The following is a 21,227-nucleotide window of genomic DNA, read 5'->3' on the forward strand; positions in this document are numbered from 1 at the left end:
AATCTACCTAACCGGCCTGGCCAGTGTGGCACAGTGGCTTGACCATGGTCCCATGGTCTGAGAGGTATTTTATTCACGCAGGGCACATGCCCGGGTTTCGGGCTGGCTCTCCAGGACGGGGCGTGCTGGAGGCAGCCAACTGATGTTTCTCTCTCACATCAATGTTTCTATGTCTCTCTCCCTTCTCTCTCTTAAAAAAAGCCTCCACTTTAAAAAAAAAACAAAAAAACCTCCCTAATGGGACAGCTCCTCAGGCAGAGGAGGCCTCGGGAGCTCCCCCACAGTAAGCCCGAGGCGCGGACGCTGCTGAAGCAGCGAAGGAACTCTGGCTCGTGAATAAAACAGTGCCCAGCTCAAAGCCTGCAGCCGCCCGTGCACACGGCACTCCACGCCTGGAGCGTCAGAGGTGGTCTGTGGCAGGACATTTGAACACCGTCACCCGTGCACTACAGAACATGGAGAAAAGTCCTGTTCCTGTGAAACACACATGCTGTCTGGACAGGAGAAGGCAAATGCTCATCGGTAGATGAGGTGGACGGTGCCCTGAGAGTCATGACAGCAGGCAGGGGGAGGCTCAGGAACTACCTGGCGAGAAGGAATGTGAAAGATTAGGTTACCGAGGGCAGAGCCACCATCCCTGGGTGCGCATCACTAGGGATTAGCATGGAATTGCCAATGCCATCCCCATATCATTTTATTTTTTTATCCTCACTGAAGGACATTTTTTCCATTTTTAATTCAGATAGAGTGGGAGGAAGAGAGAGAGAGAGACATCGATGTGAAAGAGACACATCGAGTGGCTGCCACCCGCACAACCCAACCAGGGCCGGGGACACACTGTAACCGAGGTACGTGCCCTTAGCAGGAACCGAACCCGGGTCTCTCTGGACCGCAGGCCAACGCTCTAACCGCTGAGCCAAACCGGCCAGGGCCCCATATTATTTTAAAAGTTTCCCACATGAGTATAAACTGCAGCAAGAGGAACAATAGATAAAATTTATTTTTCAAGTGTGCCAGACAGCAGAGTTAGTATCAAGCAGAAAAATAAAAGCACTTTCAAAAATAAAACATGCTGACTCAAAGCATTTATTCACGAAACACTTACTGACCTAGTACAAGCCAGACCAAGGTGCCTGTCTCAAAGAATTCAAGCTGAACAGGCACGGCAGTGCGATTCCAGGTGCCGGCTATGCCCAGCTGAAGCTGTCAGAGCTCAATTCAATACAGGCAGCAGCAGAGAAGTTATGAAAACTGGGTTTGAGCCAGGCTCTGCTAACAGGCAGACTGAATGATTCAGGGCAAGTGTTTTAGTAATATTCTGAACCTCCTATTACCAATCTGAGAAAAAGGAATGCACACCAAAATCTCTAGGATTATCAAATGCTTCTTAAAAGTCCAGGAACTGTTTAAAATAGATTCCTTCACTAGGAGGGAACCAGTACTGGGTATTCTCTAGTCCACTCCTACAAGTCAAATCAGCACGTGAAAGGGACTCCTTGGTGGAAATAACCCTAAACAAACACTTCTGAAGTAGTTCCACAGATGACCTTATTTTAATACCAAAGGTAAAAAAATATACCTTAAAAGCTTGAAAGCTAATATAAATCCAGATATTGTTTAATATCTAAGCAAAATGAAATTTCCCCATATTACCCTGGATTATTTTATACTAAAATAACAGTAAATGCCTTTTTAAATACAAGTCTAAAACTTTTCTCTTAAAAAAAAAGACTACGATGAAATGACAAAACAAACACCTGAGAACATCTACAGCAGATTTGTTTCTGCAAAATTTTAAACAAGTTAAATGAAGTCTTAAAATATCTCTCCATTTTTAACTGATTAAATTAATTTAGATTTCTAAGAATCAAAATAAAGAACTGCAAAAGATTTTGTGAGACTTCAGAGAAAAGGGGACAAAGTCATTATCATGAAAAATTAGATCCAATCTGTATTGTCGCTTAGTACAGAATTCAAGAAAAGCAAATTTCAATTCTAAATAAGAATTTTCTTAAACGATTAATGGAATAGATTGTTCGGATCCTCCACTCCGATCTACTGGATGCTTCTAAGTCAGGGTTAGATGGCCCTCCATCAGGAATGGCATGAAAAGAGTGTGAGTTCAATGAATTATGAAGATTTGTTGAACTTTGAATCTTCAGCTATCCAAATCACACTCTTTTAGTGTTCTGGTACTTTTAAATTTTTTTTGTAATCCTTACCTGAGGACATTTTTCCACTTTTAGTTCAGATAGAGTGGGAGGGAGAGAGAGAGAGAGAAACATCGACGTGAAAGGGACACACAGAGTGGCTGCCACCCGCATGACCCAACCAGGGAAGGGGACAAACTGCAACCAAGGTACTTGCCCTTAGCGGTAACCGAACCCAGGTCTCTCTGGACCGCAGGCCAGCGCTCCAACTGCTGAGCCAAACTGGCCAGGGCTAGTGGTCTGGTACTCTAAACGAGTATTTCTCAAAGTGAGCACCTGGCGATGCTCTTTTACATGTATATTCCTGGCCTCAGAACTCCTATCCCCCACCCCATCCCCAGATATACAGTAACAATCTTAAGAGGTACATAAATCTGATTTTTTTTTACGAATAACTTATACATACTAAGATAGTTTAGATTATACCAGACAGAACAGCAATAAATTAGCTTTAGATGTGTCCCACAAAGATGCCAAGGAGAGCAGAAGCAATTTTACAGTCTAACAGTGTTTTAAATGTTACCTGATGTTTCTCATCACTAGGTATGAAATGACAGTCAAAATGACAAGGTCTAAATTTTATGCCTGTATTCCAAACCACTAACTAAATACAAAAAAAAAATAAAAATCTACATCCATCCTCTTATGAAACTAAGTTATGTTATACAAATAATATATTTTAAAATATCTTTCCTCACAAGAGTCAAAGAAAGCCTTAAGTGCCAAAGCTGTGATTCTAGAGAGCACAGACATTTGTAAATAACTCATAGACCTTTATGAAGAACAGAACTAGCCTTTCCTGCAGGAGAATGACAGAAGTGTCAGGTGCTGGAGAACGCGCATAAACTGAAAGAAATAAAAAAACATGGTAAAGAACTTTAATAACAAATTAAATCTAAGAAGTGCATCATTTACAAGAACACACATTTGGAAAAAGCAGAGTTAGAAATAACCACTTTGAGGATGTAAATAAACAGGCACTCTCGTGTAAGTCATATGGCTAGTGGGAATGTGATCTGGGGGTAACTTGGTAATATTTCTTAAAATATCAAATGAATGTATCCTTGACCTGCAATTCTTCTTCCAGGAATTCATCTTATAGCTGTACTTCTACATGTGTGAATAACAAATGTAAAAAGGTCATTCACTGTAGCATTTTTGCAGCTATAAATGATCAGAAACCACCCTGGCTGGTTTGGCTCAGCGGTTGGAGCATCAGAGAGTCTCCGGTTCGATTCCTAGTCAAGGGCACATACCTATGTTGCAGGTTTGATTTCCAACATCTGCCGTGGTCATGTGGTAGGCAACCAATCGATGTGTCTCTCTCATATCAATGTTTCTTTCTCTCTCCCTATCATTCCCTCCCTCCCACTCTAAAATCAATGGAAAAATATCTTTGAGTGAGGATTAAAAAAAAAAAAGCTCAGAAACAATCTAATATCCCATCAACTTACAACTGGTTAAATAACTTATGATACTCCTATACAAAGAAATAGCAGTCATGAGTAATAAATGAGGAAATTCTTCACATACTTATGTAAACAAATTCTAAGATACACTGTAAAATGAAAAAAAGATGCAAAAGAGTATAAATTGTATGATCCCATTTGTGTAAAATAAAACTTAAAAGAAGGTATGCACTTACTCCTATAGGCATAAACTCTTAATTTAGAAAAAAAAAAACAAGAGATGACACAGTCATGACAGGAGCCATGGAGGTAAATGGGTGTCTGGGCACTGGGATGGGAAGGACGCTGAATCTGAATGTTCTCATGAATCTTTTGACAAAAGTCACGTTATACTAAGTGTGATTACAAGTTACCATAAAATGAAAAGCTCAACAAAACAGTGGATCTGTTTTCTTCCCTTAAATAAAGGGTCACATATGGGCAATGTGATGTTATACTGCTAAATACAGTGCTTTTCCCTGTCAAAGTGCCAGGAGGTGCTGGGTCCACTCACCGACAAGTATGTTGCTGATATAAACTGGCTGTATGAAATGACTCAACAGCGCCCCCTGGACACCAAGCACTTCCCATTTCATCAGTTTGTCACTCGAGGACATACTGCTTACTCTATTGGCCACATCTGCAGGACAGTAGACAGTCAGATAAATTTTGCCTTCAACAGCAACATGGAGACTCAGTTCTTCATTGGCTTCAAATGCAGATATTGAATGTGGATTAAGACGCCTGAAGAAAGAAAATTTCTTCCTTTAAAAACAAAGTCGACAAAGTAAAAGCTACATGTACCTAAGAATTGTTGTCAACATGTTTAATTGGCCAGTGTCCATTTAATCCTAGTAACAGATGCAGATGCAAACCCAAAACAGGGCAGGAGTGGAGCGAGTTGGTTCCAAATAGAAAGTAACCATACTTAGATCTTCCGACAAAGACAAATTTCATATTATTGCCAAATTCTTTGTGCCTTAAAATCAAAGGAAAACCTAATTTTTTTTGTCATAACCATAGTTTGAGTTATTTTTTTCTGTATGAAAAAAAAATTTTTAACTACAAAATAAGGAAATTAAAAAAGAAAACTGACAACTTGTATTCAAGATTCATCTCCAATACAATGTTAAAACAATAAAATCTAAAATCATTTTTCTTGAAGTTTCTCTCAAAGAACACGCATTGCCCTGTTTTCAAAGGTGTTAGTAGAAGAATTTTTAAGATGGTCAATTTTAAGAGAATTTTACTTTCTTCTTTGTGCTTTTCTGGGTTAATTTCCATGCTAACTAAGCCTATTCATTCATCAAGATAATGAGGTTTTGGCTACACACTCATCAGGAGAACAAAATACCTTCCTTAATTCCTGTATTAGTATGTGAATAAATCCACACTTTTCTAAAGGTTATGAATTTCAAACTAGAAAGCAGAAGATTTTCAATAGCACAGAAAAGCTGGTCAAGTACATTGGTATTTATTAGCAGCAACAGATTAGACTGCAGGAGGGAAGGAGACAGACTCTGGGGCCTCTTGTGGTCTACACTCGGCAGGTCATGGCTGGAGGGAAACACGGGGTGTGATTTGACCTGTTACACTGCTGACGGGATTCCGAATGCCTGACATGGCCATCCTGCGGTGTTTAAAAACAACTTCTATGATACTTACAATTGTGACTTAATTTGGGCCGATCCTTTAGGAAGCTGGTTCATATAGAGGTAAACGTTGATATTCTGTTTGACAGTGAGTAAGTTTGAAGCTGGTTCTGTACAAAATATTGATTTTTCCATCATAGCAGGATTTTTGCTATAGAAGAGTAAGAGTTGTCTATAAAAGTACCTAAAATAAATGAGTTATAACTTTATCAAGTCATACAATTTAAAAATTATCTTAATGAATATCATATTTCTATGTGTCATGAGCAATGTCCTGGTATGTCAAAATTATGATACCGACAGGAATTCCTAGAATGATCTTGGCCTTATTTAATGAAGAATCAATCCTGTGAGAAGTCCTCAGCTGGAGCCAGTCTGCCCGGGACCTGCCTTTAGGCACCGTTCATTCCCTGGGCACCAGGCCACTCATCTCACATGTGACTGCTCAGCTCTCACACCCTGCAAGAGACCCACCTTCCTTCCGGCTCCTCCCTCCTCTCTCAGATCCCAAAGACAAACACAAGAGCACAGAAACAACACAGTGAAGACCACAGTTGTATTAAGAAGTGAGACAGAGCTCCTGAAAGACCCTACTAATCAAATCAGGGGCAAACACTACCATGCTCATTTAAAAAAACGGTTTTAATCCTATTATCAGCAATAAGTACATAATAAAAAATTAAGCACCAGTATATAACAGTGCCAAGCATGGAAAGAAATGAATCTAAATGAGGTAATTTTAAAGAGGTCATATAATTCAGCAGCACCAAAAGGGTGGGACAGTAAGTTGCAGTACTTTAATGGACTCCCCCAAACTTTCCTTTTAATATTATAGGATTCTTTCCTTGTAATCAGAGATGCATACTTAAGTTTTCCAGATCAAGTAGTATACCTAAACTTGCTTAAAAAACTCCAACAATTGCCCTGGCCGGTTTGGCTCAGCACTTATAACGATGGCCCATGGATCAAAGAGTAGTGGATTCGATTCCAGTCTAGGGCACGTACCTCGATTGCAGTTCATCCCTGGCCCTGGTTGGGGTTGTGCGGGAGGCAACCAGTCGATGTGTCTCTCTCACACTGATGTCTCCTCTCCTCCCCCTCACACTCTATCTGAAGATATTTGAAAACATATCCTTGAGTGAGGATTAAAAAAATAAAAATACTCCAGCAATTCATTATCCAATTCTCACGTATGAGTATGTGAAAATTTCCATTAAAAATTTTTACATAAAGTAAGTTCAGTGGGGTAAAAGAACCAAAAACGGGTGGATAAAAACTTCTGGAGGACTTCAAGGGAGAGATCAATAGCAACACAATCATAGTGGGTGACTTTAACACACCACTGACACCACTAGATAGATCTAGACAAAAAATTAACAAGGACATAGAGTCCTTACAAGACAAACTAGGTCAGTTGAACTTAAATGATATTTACAGAACATTTCACCCCAAAGCTGCAGAATATACATTCTTCTCAAGTGCACGTGGTCATTCTCAAAGATAGACCACATGTTAGGACACAAAGCAAGTCTCTACAAATTTAAGAAAATTCAAACCATATCAAGCATCTTCTCAGATCACAGGGGCATTAAACTAGAGCTCAATTACAATGAAAATACACAAAAACATTCAAATGTTTGGAGGCTAAATAGCATGTTATTAAACAACAAATGGGTTACTAACGAGATTAAGAAAGAAATTAAAAACTTCCTGGAAACCAAAGAAAATGAACACACAACAACACAAAATCTGTGGGACACAGCGAAAGCAGTCCTGAGAGGGAAGCTCAGCACTACAGGCCTACCTCAAGAAACAAGAAAAATTCTTAACTGACTATCTCACCCTACAACTTAAAGAAATGGAAAGCAAACAAAGAGAAAAACCCAGAGCTAGTAGGAGGAAGGAAACAATAAAATTCGGAGCAGAAATAAATGACATAGAGACTAAAAAAACAATTCAAAAGATCAATAAAAAAAAAAAGTTGGTTGTTTCAAAAGATAAACAAGATCAATGGACATTTAGCCAGACTCACCAAGAAACAAAAAGAGAGAAACCAAATAAACAAAATCAGAAACAAAAGAGAAGTAACAACTGACACCACAGAAATACAAAGGATCATGGAAACATACTATGAACAATTATACACCAACAAATTGGACAATCTAGGAGAAATGGACAAGTTTCTATAAACACACAGCCTCCCAAAACTGAGCCAGGAAGAGATAGAAAACTTGAACAGACCAATAACAACAAAAGAAATTAAAGATGTAATTAAGAAACTCCCAGCAAACAAAAGCCCAGGCCCAGATGGCTTCATGGGGGAGTTTTACCCAACATTCAAAGAAGATCTAATACCCATTCTCCTCAAATTATTCCAAAAAATCCAAGAAGATGGAATACTTCCAAATTCATTTTACGAGGCCAGCATAATCCTAATTCCAAAATCAGATAAAGACACTACAAAGAAAGAAAACTATAGGCCAATCTCCCTGATGAACACAGATGTAAAAATCCTTAACAAAATATTAGTAAATCGGATCTAGCAATACATCAAAAAAACTATTCATCATGACCAAGTGGGTTTTATCCAAGGATAGTATAATAATCGCAAATCAGTAAGTGTGATACACCACATAAACAAAATGAAAGATAAAAACCATATGATCATATCAATAGATGCTGAAAAAGCATTTGACAAAATCCAGCACCCGTTTCTGATAAAAATGCTCAGCAATGTGGGGATAGAGGGATCATATCTCAACATAATAAAAGCCATATATGAAAAACCTATAGCCAACATCATACTCAATGGGCAAAAACTAAAAGCATTCCCCTTAAGAACAGGAACAAGACAGGGATGCCCACGTTCGCCACTATTACTTAACATAGTACTGGAAGTCTTAGCCATAGCAATTAGACATAGAGAAAAAATAAAGGGGGTCCAAACTGGAAAGGAGGAAGTGAAACTGTTATTATTTGCAGATGACATGATTTTGTACATAGAAAACCCTAAGACTCCATCAAAAATCTACTAGACTTAATAAATAAATTTGGCAAAGTAGCAGGATACAAAATTAACATCAAGAAATTGATGGCATTCTTATACACCAATGATGAAATCACAGAAAGAGAAACTAAAAACACAATCCCTTTTACCATCACAGCAAAAAAACTTAAGATACCTAGGAATAAACTTAACCAAAGAAGTAAAGGATCTATTTGCAGAAAACTACAGGACATTGAAATAAGATAGAGGAAGATATAAAAAAGTGGAAGCATATACCTTGTTCATGGATTGGAAGAATTAACATCATTAAAATGTCCATACTACCCAAAGCAATCTATAGATTCAATGCAATCCCCATCAAAATACCAACAACATATTTCACAGAAGTAGAACAAACACTCCAAAAGTTTATACGGAACCAAAAAAGACCTTGAATAGCTACAGCAATCTTGAAAAAGAAGAAAAAAGTTGGAGGGATCACATTACCAAATTTTAGGTTATACTAGAAAGCTACTGTAATCAAAACAGCCTGGTACTGGCACAAGAACAAGCAGATAGATCAATGGAACAGAATAGAGAATCCAGAAATTGACCCAAGACAATATGCTCAATTAATAATTGACAAAGGTGGCAAGAGCATACAGTGGACTCAAGACAGTTTCTTCAATAAATGATGTTGGGAAATTGGACAGCTACTTGCCAAAAAAATGAAGCTAGACCACCAACTTACACTATACACAAGAATAAACTCAAAATGGATAAAAGACTTAAATGTAACTAATGAATCGATAAAAATTCTAGAAGAAAATGCAGGCAACAAAATTTCAGACATCACATGTAGCAGAATTTTCACTGATACAACACCTAAGGCAAGAGAAACAAAGGAAAAAATGCACACACGGGACGACATCAAACTAAAAGGCTTCTGTACAGCAAAAGAAACAGTCATCAAAACGGAAAGGGATCCCACTATATGGGAGACCATAATCGCCAATGATACATCAGATAAGGAGTTAATTTCCAAAATATATAGAGTGCTCATACAACTCAACAAAAGGAAGACAAAGAACCCAATTATAAAATGGGCAGATGACCTAAACAGAAACCTCTCCAAACAGGGCATACAAATGGCCAAGAGATATATAAAAAAAAGCTCAATGTCACTGATCATCAGAGAGATGCAAATTAAAACAACAATGAGGTTATCACCTCACACCTGTCAGAATGGCCGCCATCAACAAATCATCAAACAATAAGTGTTGGCGAGGGTGTGGAGAAAAGGGGACTCTAGTACACTGCTGGTGGGAATGCAGACTGGTCCAGCCGCTATGGAAAACACTACGGTGTTACCTCAAAAAGTTAAAAATTGAACTGCCATTTGACCCAGTGATTCCATTTCTAGGAATATACCCTAAGAAACCTGAAACACCAGTCAGCAAGAATATATGCACCCCTATGTTCAGAGCAGCACTATTTACAATAGCTAAGATCTGGAAACAACCAAGTGTCCATCAGTAGATGAGTGGATAAAAGAGCTGTGGTACATGTACACAATGGAATACTATGCAGCTATAAGAAAGAAAGATCTCTTATCCTTTGAGATGGCATGGAAGGAACTGGAGAGTATTATGCTAGGCGAAACAAGCCAAGCAGAGAAAGACAAATATCACATGATCTCACTTATTAGTGGAATATAATGAACTAAACAAACTAACAAAATTGACCCAGAGACATAGAAGTGGGGTACAGACTGACAAGCCTGGGTGGGGGGGTATTGAGGGTGGTACGAGATAAACCACAGAACTTATATGCATGTATGCATGACCAATGGACATAGACAACAAAGTTGGGGATGGGGAGCATAAGGAGGAGTGTGTCAGTGGGGGAAAAAGGAGAAACATCTGTAACAAAAACAAATTAATAGAGAGAAAGCAAACAAACAAAGCTGGTGGATAGATACTGTGAGGGTGATACTGTTTTCATATGAAGGAACTTCCAAACAGTCCCATCCTGGCTTCTCTCTCCTGCCTGCTACAATTCTTTTATAAACAAGGAGCAGAGTGACTGATCAAAGTTTGGACAAAGCAGCTAGGCATTGCTCACCTCATCCCCTTTCCGTCTGAGATCTGCCCGCCTGAGATTACCTTTTATATATTCTGTTACATGGTCAGCTTGCACAGACCTCACAAATGGAAACCCATCCATTTCTGGTGTTGCTCTGTATAAGTATGACTACTTCAGGGGTGAAATACCACCAACCCTACTTGGTCTAGATCTAATGCTATACTCTCCAATTACTTACACTGGTCATAAGGATGGTATTTTATCTTAAGAAAAAAAAGAGTGGCCCTGGCCAGTTTGACTCAGTGGTTAGAGTGTCGGCCTGCGGTCCTGAGAGACCCGGGTTCGGTTCCCGCTAAGGGCGCGTACCTCGGTTGCAGTTTGTCCCCGGCCCTGGTCGGTTGTGCGGGTGGCAGCCACTCGATGTGTCCCTTTCACATCGATGTTTCTCTCTCTCTCTGTTCCTCTCTCTCCCTCCCACTCTACCTGAACAAAAAATGTCCTCGGGTGAGGATAAAAAAAAAAAAAGAGTGGTAGGACTCTTAAAACTGGAGCCAGACAATCTTAATCAAGCTACATGGTAGCTACCATGACGAGGTTTCCAAACGTGACATGGAGATCATCAGATCAGATGCTGGGACAAGTAAGACTGGGCTGAAAGGCATGTGTAGGGCTCCTCTGGGATGAGAACATCACAGTCCGATGGCATCTGCCGCATCTGTTACCCACCTAAGGAGAGACCTTCTGGCCGTGACAACAGCGTGCGTGTCGTGCAGCACCCTTCCGTCCGGCTTGGTGCACTGGCTGTAATTGTACTCGCCGGTGCCGAGGGCCACGACTTCGTGCCGTCCAGCTGGAGAAGGTGGTACAGCAGCAGGTTAGTCTGATGTCCCCCTTCCCTGGGTTCAACCGCCACAGCTCCAACTTACCATTCTAAAGTTAGTAAAATATACTGACCGAAAAGATGAAAAAATAATTCTCCAATTTCAAGTAAGAGTTTGAGATTTTTCTAAGACGCAAAAATTTTTAAATATTTCAATAGCTCAATTAAAACAGCATGTTTTATATTATTTTATACTTCATCTCAATTTTTACCATGAGCACCAGAATCACCAGATATCTTTGGTTTTCAAATATGCATCTAATTCTCCTACATCCACATTTATTTGGCTGGCTGAGACTTCATTTGCCATTCTACTACTGCATTAAGCAAATTATATATAGTATCTCTAATTTTTTCTTAATCCACTCAAATTCCCTACAAACCAGTTTCTAGTTTGTAGTTTTTCTTTGCTCTGCCAAAATGGCTTTTTTTTAAATAAGAGAAATGAGCACCCAGCTCTTCCATTTACTTCTTGCTGCATCATTAGAGATCCCGACACTGTGCTCAGACACTGCTCCTTTTGCCTCTCACACCCTAACTATGGGGTCTTTCTACAGCCTGGTCACCAGTTCATTGCTTTTTTTTTTTTCCTTCTCTAAATATTCCCCTCTGGATATCTTGCTCATTCCTTACTTCAGTGTTGATGATTTGGGGAAATCTCTCTTCTTAGTCTTTCAAAGTTCAATTTCCCATTTAGTTACCTGTAGGACTTCCATTAATTCAACAAAAATTGCCAAGGTCCTAACAAGCACCAGGCACTGAGATAGCTGCTGGGAATACAAGCTGAGCCAGACGCCCTAAAGCAGCTTCTAATAGGAGCAGAGAAAGACAAAACAATCCACCTACTGTGACAAGGGCCCTGAAGGAAACAAACATGGGACTGAGGTCAAGAACAATGGGGGAAATGTTACCACTTGCGGATTCCCTGCTTTGGAAACAGTGACATTTCAGGACCAGGAGTCAGCAGCATGGGGTGAGGTGGGGTGGCTCGGCCACAAGAACTAGCTCGGGCACACCCCGGCTGACCCAGTGAAAGGCATGGCACACCATGAGGTGAGAGGCTCCAGACCCACGGCAAGGAGTTTGTGGATTTCACCCGAGCTATGGTGAAGCTCCTGAAGGTAAGGGAGCAAACAGCACAGTGGGCCACACTCTGGAGACTGACATGCAGGGTCTCAGACGCTGAATTAGGGGCCTTTTACTGGAGTCCAGGTACGAACCGATGGCTTAGTCTCAAATGATGGGAGGCTAAATGAGAAGAAATGATCAGATCTGAGGCAGAGTTTAGGGATATAATCAAAAGGACTTAGAGATAACTTGCAGGGTGTTACTAGGGGAACGCCATTTACCGAGACGGGGATCACCAGGGGAGGGCAGGAGTGGATGGTAAAGACCAAGTTCCACTATCTCTAGTGCAGCTGCTCCCCCAGTAGGTGTGGGGTCAAAAGGGGAGTTCTGGGATGGTGATGTAAGTTCTGATTTACACAGGGCAACAGTGTGGCTGTGAATTCAGCTTCGTTCTCAGCTCTAGCTCGACCTGCAGTGTCACGCAGACACTGAAGTGGTAGAATGAGAGACAAAGGGGGGATAACCAAAAGAAGGCATTCGTCGCCTTGGCAGGGGAATGGAATCAGAATTTAAGGGAAGGGATTCGTCTTCAGGAGGAGAGTTCCCCCCTCCACTGTAACAACAGAGAAGGTGACATAAGCAGGAAAGTACTCAGACAGGTAGAAGAGGACATAAGTTTAGATTTGATAACTTCTTACAGGCACAATTAAAAATTGTGACAGAAAAAGAAAATGACAGTAAGGATGGAAGAGAGGCTGGTGGGCGTTTGAGAACAAAGCCAAAGTATGAGGCCACTATGGAAGGGTGTGTGACCAGTCCCACTGCAGACAGGCTGGCTGGGCAGCGAGGAACATCCACCTGGGGTCTGTAACAGTGCATTCAAGTATGTACGGACTGTGGGAGTTCATCCAGGAACGGGCACTAATTCACTCAGCTTCACTCATGTTTCCAGTCGGATTACTCTTCTCTCCCACACTCTTCACACAACTTGGCGGCAGCTGCCCTGTGCACATGAGAGCACCCTTCTCCCATGTAAACTTCAAATGATGTTACTTTCTCTCTTCATGTTCATGTCTATTCAACTCTAATGTAGGTAACTCCGACACAACCATTTTAGCTGTGATTCCCTAATTCAGATTAAATTCTTGTAATATTTTTAAAAAATTGTTTCTCAGTACTGCTTAAACATCAATTATCTTAAATAATCACAAATGTAATTTATTAAGCTTTTACTTAATGCCAAGTACCAGGTTAACTACTTTATTTACACTAGCATATCTAACCCTAACAACTCTGTGAAGTCAGTGTTGTTACAATTTCTATTTTTAATACATGAGAAGAAAACTGAAGCAGAGAAATGTTAAGTATATAACTTTTCCAGTGACTGAAGTTGCAGAACTGAGTCTGATGCTAATGTTCCCAAAACTATAGTACATTATCAATCCCTGTTCAAAAATGTTTCCCAATTTATTATCAAACTCATTAAATCCAACTTTTGACTGGCTTTTAAGCCCCTCCATAACTGGTAACATCTACCAACCTGTTCTGTATCCTCACACGTGTTCTGCACTCGCACCAAAGTCCTCTCTCACTGTCCCAGTCTCTCACTGCTGGCCCCCTCTCCTTGGGTCTGTGTGTGTGTGTGTCTCTCTCTCTCTCTCCAACAACGTCTTCCTTTCCTTGATCCAAACCTTATTAACCCTTAAGGATCCAGTTTAAGTCTCACCTGTTCTCAAAGATTTTAAACCAATCAGTTCTTTCCTATCTATGCATTATTATGCATTTTTAGATTACAGAAACCAGTTTTTAAGTTGTATCATCTTGGACTTAAGAATACAAACCAAATCTCAAATTGTTTTATATCATCTTTAATATCTTACTTAGAGATGAATATAGAGCTCAAACACTTTTAATTAATGTTCAATTTAGAATATTAAAGAGTAAATAAAAGATAAAATATAGTTGAAATCACATATAATATCCACAAGAAAAACCAGAGGGCTCATGATTTTTTATATTTTAATCTTTTTTTACTTCAAAATGAAGAAAGTATGTTCGTTTTTATAGAGTACTTCTCAATGTCTGTTATAATGGGGATTAGATTTCAGGTTATTAGACTGAAGAATTATTGTTTAAAATGTTAGGCATTTTACCATTCTGTATCTATTATTGATTACTGGTCAGTATACTTTACATTTACCTTTAGGAATCTTTGTGTTTAATAACCCACACCTACTAGAAAAGGCCACCTCAAATCAATAAAACACCACTGTCAATAGGAGCAAAGATAGTTAATTAAAATACTATTGTATAATTCAGACCATTAAGATATTTAATAGTTTTTTTACACACTAACACATTCCAAATATTTGGACTTACCTCTTTCAATTATAAAAGCAGCCAATGAATTGCTACATTTCAGATATTCTGAATGACTATAAATAAGTTGATTAAATGTTTCTTTAACAATATGAGAAATCTTTGCATACTGCATGTGTCTCCTTTCTAGAAAAAAAATAAAATGCATTATGAATTTGAACATTATGATTTCTCCCAGAGGCCTCTATTATTCATGTTATAATCTCACAATTGAATGAGTTACTAATTTATGAAGAGATGTAAGAAAGTTTATATTTATATCATGATTGCAGTTCGATCCCTGATCTGGGTGTGTGCAAGAGGCAACCAATACATGTCTTACTCTCACATCAATGTTTTTCTCTCTCTAAAAAAATCAATAAAAGCATGTCTTCAGGTGAGGATTAAAAAAATGTGTGTGTGTGTGTGTAATGTATATAGGCACACAAATAATAGAAGTTCCATGTTCACCTTCTCAGCTAATGAATGTTATGCTAACTGGATGCAACTCTCTTCAGTTAGTTGTGACTCACTTCACATTTACATGTTTTTGTTTATATTTGTTAAACTTGAATTTTTCTTTGTTAATATTGCTAATGCTCTCTTCTTGGCAAAAACAGGTAAAGCTACATTATCAATGAAAGTGAAAGAACAGTCAGAAAGGTGTGGCTCAGTGGCTGAGTGTCGACCCACGCACCAAGAGGTTGCTGGTTCCATTCCTGGTCAGGACACATGCCCAGGTTGTGGGCCCGATCCCCAGTGGGGGGCATGCTGGAGGCAGCCAATCAATGTTCTCTCTCATCGATGCTTCTCTCTCTCTCTCCTTCTCCCTTCCTCTCTCTCAAAAGATCAATGAAGAAGAAAAAAAAAAGAAAGTTAATTACAAAATGAAGCTCTGGGGGAAAGAGAATGAACTTCTGGCTATGTTCTCTTATCTCATCACACAGCATGCCATGTGGAGATTATTATAATTGCATGTTAGCATACATTTCACTCAGGTTGGTCAAAACCAGCAATGTGTGGTGCGTAGGTTTTGGTCCTTATGTAGTAAAAATATGAATGAGAAGGACTCAGCAACTTGGCTCTACTTATCACCAAGAGATACAAGAGAAGTAGTATTTAATTTAATAACTTTTTAAAACTTAACTATTTTTAGCCCTGGCCGGTTTGGCTCAGCGGTTAGAGCATCGGCCTGCGGTCCCGAGAGACCAGGGTTCAGTTCCCGCTAAGGGTATGTACCTCGGTTGCAGTTTGTCCCCGGCCCTGGTTGGGTTGTGTGGGTGGCAACCACTTGATGTGTCCCTTTCACATCGATGTTTCTCTCTCTCTCTCTCCCTCCCACTCTATCTGAACAAAATATCAAAAAAAAATGTCCTCGGGTGAGGATAAAAAAAATAAATAAAAAAAAATAAAAACATTATTTTTTTTTTTATCCTCACCCGAGGATATTTTTCCATTTTTTGTACAGATAGAGTGGAAGGGAGAGAGAGAGAGAAACATCGATGTGAAGAGACACATCTAGTGGCTGCCACCCGCACAACCAACCAGGGCTGGGGACAAACTGCAACCAAAGTACATGCCCTTAGCGGGAACCGAACCCGGGTCTCTCCAGACCGCAGGCCGACGCTCTAACCGCTGAGCCAAACTGGCTAGGGCACTATTTTTTAACTGAAACAGCAATGTAAGAGATATCCATTCAGAAGTCTCCCTCTCCAAATGCAGCCACTATTACCAGTTTGTTATGAATAGTCTGAAAAACAATCTATATGTACACATCATTTTCAAAAATAAAAACTGGGACATTCTAAAACCCACTTTTTTGCATTTTCTTGGTCCTGGACATCATTCAAGGGTAGACCTTAGTGCTATCTCATTTTTCTTAATGGTTCCACAGGATGAATGTACTCCACTATAATTTATTTACTTACATCCTATATAGTTAGCAACTATTTTGTGTTATGATATAGAACAGAAAAATACACTGCAATTAGTACTGACAGAACAAGAATTATGAATTTGCCAAGAGCTGTTTTGCTGCACATTTAAAAGGTTATATCTTAAAGAACATTTGTGAGTTAATGACATCAGATCTACCTCTTGATCTTATTCAGTGTTACAGGAATTAATGAATAATGTGAATATAATCGAATCTCAGTAAATGTGTGTCTCATTAGCGCGTGTGTGAAGGAACAAGGAGCAACGGCAATGCTATTTCCCCTCTAAATGTGTGCTGGCTCCTGAGGGAATAAAATGTTATCTCAAATTATTGGAAATAAAGGATGAGATGAAATGCCACACATAATGCTCTTTGATTTGGAGGTGCTAATTTCAAGTAATCTTCAGTATTGTGTGTAACCATGATCCTATCTTCAGAGCCAAATGTCACTATTTCTAACAAAGATACGGTGCAGCAGACAGGCTGGAAGTAGTGGTACCCTCTATAGCTGGCTCAACAGGAACTGTTCAGATTTTTATGGGTGAAAATCCTTCCTCTTCAAAAGCAGTAACATCCAACTTCTGTGTTTACACACGAGCTTGAAGGATGATGCTTGTTCTCCCTTTTCTGACTGACACCAACTCCAGACCCGACCCTAGCCAACCTGACTCTACTCTGCATCTCCTTCAATGTACTGTTGACCACATGCTCTTCCTTCCTACCAGATGGACCTGTTTTCTCAGCGTACTAGTAATGTGTATTATATGCAAATCTACCTGGAATTCTGTCCCACTATTCACTAGAAACGTCCACAGAGGCTGAAAAGAAAGACCAGAGCTCCTTCTCATGCTAAAAGGTCCCTGCTGTCGGACGGCCCCTCGCTGCCCTTCTGCTCATCAATGCTCAGGACCATGAGGTCTAGTCCTTTGGAATGTGCCTCTCTTCTCTGGCCTGACCTTTCCTTCTGTGCAAGCAGGCAAATGAGCAAAGCCTTTCTGTCTTATAAAATAACAATGGAAACCAAGCATTCAGCATAAAATTGTTTTCAAATCCCAGTCTCCAGACCTAGAAAAAAGACTTCTAATTTCTTGTTTTAATTCTACAAATACTCTGTAGTCTGAGTATTACTATTATGTAGCCAATGTAGAAATTAAGAATACTTTCTAGCCCTGGCCAGTTTGGCTCCATGGTGAGAGAGTTGGCCCATGGACCAAAGGGTTTCAGATTCCATTCCAGGTCAAGGGCATGTTAGATCCCTGGCCCTCGGCGGGGTCATGCGGGAGGCAACCAATCGATGTGTCTCTCTTACACTGATACACCGATATTTCTCCTCTCCCACAACCCCACTCTATCTAGAAACCAATGGAAAAATATCCTCAGGTGAGGATTAACAAAAAAGAAAAACAAACCTGAAAACTGTTCCTGCTGTTCAGGGGATTCATAGCCTAACAGAAACAGTACACAGTGACTACCACACAATGTTGAACACCAGAGTGTGACAACATTAGTAGTTACAATCTAGTGAGCATCTACTGTGTGCCAGGCTCGGATCAAAATACTTTATACTCCTTTTAATAACCCTACACCATAATTACTGTAGTGACCATTTTATAAAAGGAGAAATTAGAAGCACAGAGAAATAACTGTTCCTAGGTCACACAATAAGTACTTGTAACTGCAGTTGTAGTTTTCTTGGGCTTGAGCAACAAGTAACTACCATTAAAAAAAAGTGAATAAATTATTTGACATGAACGTCCCAACCATCAAGCACAAGAAAGCCACTGGTTCTCATGAATGATCAGCCACCAAGGCAAAGAATTCTCAGAAAAGCAGTTACATGACACTGATGAACTATCTGCTCCTAGGAAAAGGCAGTTCTTCAACCTTTCTTCTCCTTTCTCTGTTTCTCTAATATTTAGCAGCATATGAATTTCTCCTCTTTGTGGAAGTATGACAGGTTTGAATGATAAAATACTAATGCATAGTTTCATACTTATGCATATTTTTGAAGCTTTTAAAAAAGAATCAAAATTTTAATGTTTCTGCTTTAAATAGTAAGTTTAGTCAAATATATATGGGTTAGAATGCAAATTTTTGGTTTATTATGTTTTTTACTGCAGTTTATTTTTTAAATTATTTTTATTAATTTGTTTTTGTTACAGATGTTTCTCCTTTTCCCACCATTGACACCCTCCTCCCCATCTCTCCTGCTCCCTCCCCAGCTTTGTTGTCCATGTCCATTGATTATGCATACACGCATATAAGTTCTGTGGTTTATCTCTTCCCCCTCAACAATGATATGTTGTTATCACTTTTAGTTGGGTTACTCTTCTAAAAAGGAACACCATAAAGGACTTTCCTACCATAATGCACCTTTGAAACGTATGCTGGCTCAGGTGAAGCAGCAGGTTCTGCAGGGATGGGAGGAGGACCTGTAAGCACACAAATGTGTAAGGAGACAAAACACCATCGTTCTAAAGAGCAAGCACCTTACTATTCTGTAATAAAATGGCAACCCCAGAATGATTACTTTCTTCTGTATACTCTGCCAACTCTAGACCATCAAATATCCAACAGCCAAGTCTCAAACACATCTCTGGGCTTCCTAATCTTCTGCTACTATGCTTGCTTATGCTTGCTTTGTAGCAGGTGTTCTGAAGAGTTCTGAAGAGTTTAAAGTAAAACCCTGTTTTAGATGCTTAGAACAATTTTCTATTTACAGTAATATTATGCAAAATACTTAAAATTAATAGTCTATTAAAAATTTAATAAGTAAAAAGTATCACCTTTTCTTTTGGTTCAACTCCCCCACACACACACCAAGCTGTCAGCCTGTTCTCTATCTCTGATTCTGTTTCTATTTTGATTACTAGCTCATTAGATTCCACATGAGTGAAATTACACGGCACTTGTCTTTCTCTTACCTGGCTTATTTCACGAAGCAATTAATGCTATTTTACCAGAGTGTTTTCTAGGGGAACTACATTCAAAGTTTTAAAGCTGTTAGTCCCATTCTTTGCAATGGCTTTGCAATTTGGTTCCAAACTTAGGAAATCAAGGAAAAACAACAAAACATGATACTAAACCAAAGGGTAAACTAAAATGTAACATGAAATATGACAAAAACTGCTTACTATGCTAACATATGCAACATGTTAACATTCTCAAATTTGTATTTAATGGGAACTGCTACCACTGATCACGTGTTGTTCACGTGCACTTAGAGGCCTGGCACGGTAGCCACAGGAGCGGGCACTACCATCGTCCCCACTTTTCAAATGATAAACTTAGAGGCAAATAACTTGTCTGTCCAGGGTCGATATTCCAACCTGGGCAATCTAATTCTGGAGTTCACACTCTTAGCATATTTTCTACTCTACCTTAAGCCATTGTTTTCTCAAGTAATTCTAGCATGACTGATTTTAACACAGGCAAACTTAACAAAAATTGCATTAAAAACCTTTAAGTATTAAATGCACAGTGTTAAATACAAAATAAGAATCTAATAATTTGCAGAGAAAAGCAAGTTTCAGGACTCAAACCCACTGACCATCTGACAAGTTATCTGACAGTTCAGCAACGTATCTTTCTCTTCTGGGACTGAAATCGATGTAAGCGATTTAAACTACTATTAAATACCTTAGCAATCAGACAGCAATGGAGAAAATTATTCAGACCCTGCTACTTCTAACTCGAAGTTGCCAAGTAACTTCCTTAAACCTTTCAGGTGATTCCTTCTAAACATGATATATTTTATAAATACTTTATAATCAAGAGCCCTTACCTGGTGTTTCTAAACTTCTTGGCTCAGGTTCATCCACCTGCAGAAGCTCATCGAGAGCTAACTTGGCTGCGTTGGATCTAGATTCCTTTTTATTTTGTCCCAGTCCAGTCTTGTACTGAATACCATCCACCACAGCACAAAAAGCAAAATATGGTCCTAAAACGTTACCTTGAAAAACAACTCAGAATAAATGCTGCAGGACTTCACAGTATAACCCTGAAAAAAATATGTTACACAGGAAAACATCCAAGTACAAAACTGGAAAACCAGCTATCTCGGATCAGCAGGGGTTTTTTGTAGGCCTATTAGAGGTAAAAAGGAAATCTGGGGGGGGTCCCTGAACTAGTTCTGAAGAGTCCTTCAAGCAGCCCAGCTGGCTCCAGATTCCTAATGAGCAGCAGGCCAGCTTCATAGTACAGGCCACACGAGGAGCGACACTGTCTTAAACAATGCCCAACAATGCTAAGCATTGAGACATCTATCAAATGACCTATGACAGGCACAATGTGCAGATTCTGGTAACACCTCTCTTTTTTCAAACTTCAATACCAATAAAACTGAATTTCTCCCTCCCTCCAAGTGCCCCAATATTCTTAAAAATCCAGAAAGGATCCCTTTAAAGAAATCCTGTGTACCTCTCAGGGAGTCACTGTAAGCAACTCAACCCATCTCAGTCCTAGGAAAGGTAGAGGAATAGGAATCACAAGGAAAACCAAAATATAAACAAAATAAAGATTACCAATCATGCAAAATTCCTAGGATTACCTTTACACAATTACTTTTACTAGTTTTCATATTTTCCTGATAAAAAATGAAATGA

General features: G+C 39.4%; 1 protein-coding gene across 2 annotated transcripts in view; it reads right to left on the bottom strand.

Moving 5' to 3' along the window:
• The window catches only part of ADAD1 (adenosine deaminase domain containing 1), a 36,347-nt gene that overhangs the window by 11,822 nt on the left and 3,298 nt on the right, over positions 1 to 21,227 (bottom strand). Inside the window, exons 3-8 of one of the 2 annotated variants that reach the window (XM_036240908.1) lie at positions 20,408 to 20,575; positions 18,987 to 19,055; positions 14,709 to 14,834; positions 11,108 to 11,231; positions 5,324 to 5,461; positions 4,173 to 4,402 (exon numbers count right to left, since the gene is read on the bottom strand). In XM_036240908.1, the coding sequence (XP_036096801.1) occupies positions 4,173 to 4,402; positions 5,324 to 5,461; positions 11,108 to 11,231; positions 14,709 to 14,834; positions 18,987 to 19,055; positions 20,408 to 20,575 (855 nt within the window). Of the gene's footprint in view, positions 1 to 4,172; positions 4,403 to 5,323; positions 5,495 to 11,107; positions 11,232 to 14,708; positions 14,835 to 18,986; positions 19,056 to 20,407; positions 20,576 to 21,227 lie in introns of both variants that reach the window. The other variant, XM_036240907.1, reaches the window with a different exon arrangement.

This window comes from Molossus molossus, unplaced genomic scaffold (assembly GCF_014108415.1).
Source record: "Molossus molossus isolate mMolMol1 unplaced genomic scaffold, mMolMol1.p scaffold_m16_p_4, whole genome shotgun sequence".
Lineage (NCBI taxonomy): Eukaryota > Metazoa > Chordata > Mammalia > Chiroptera > Molossidae > Molossus > Molossus molossus.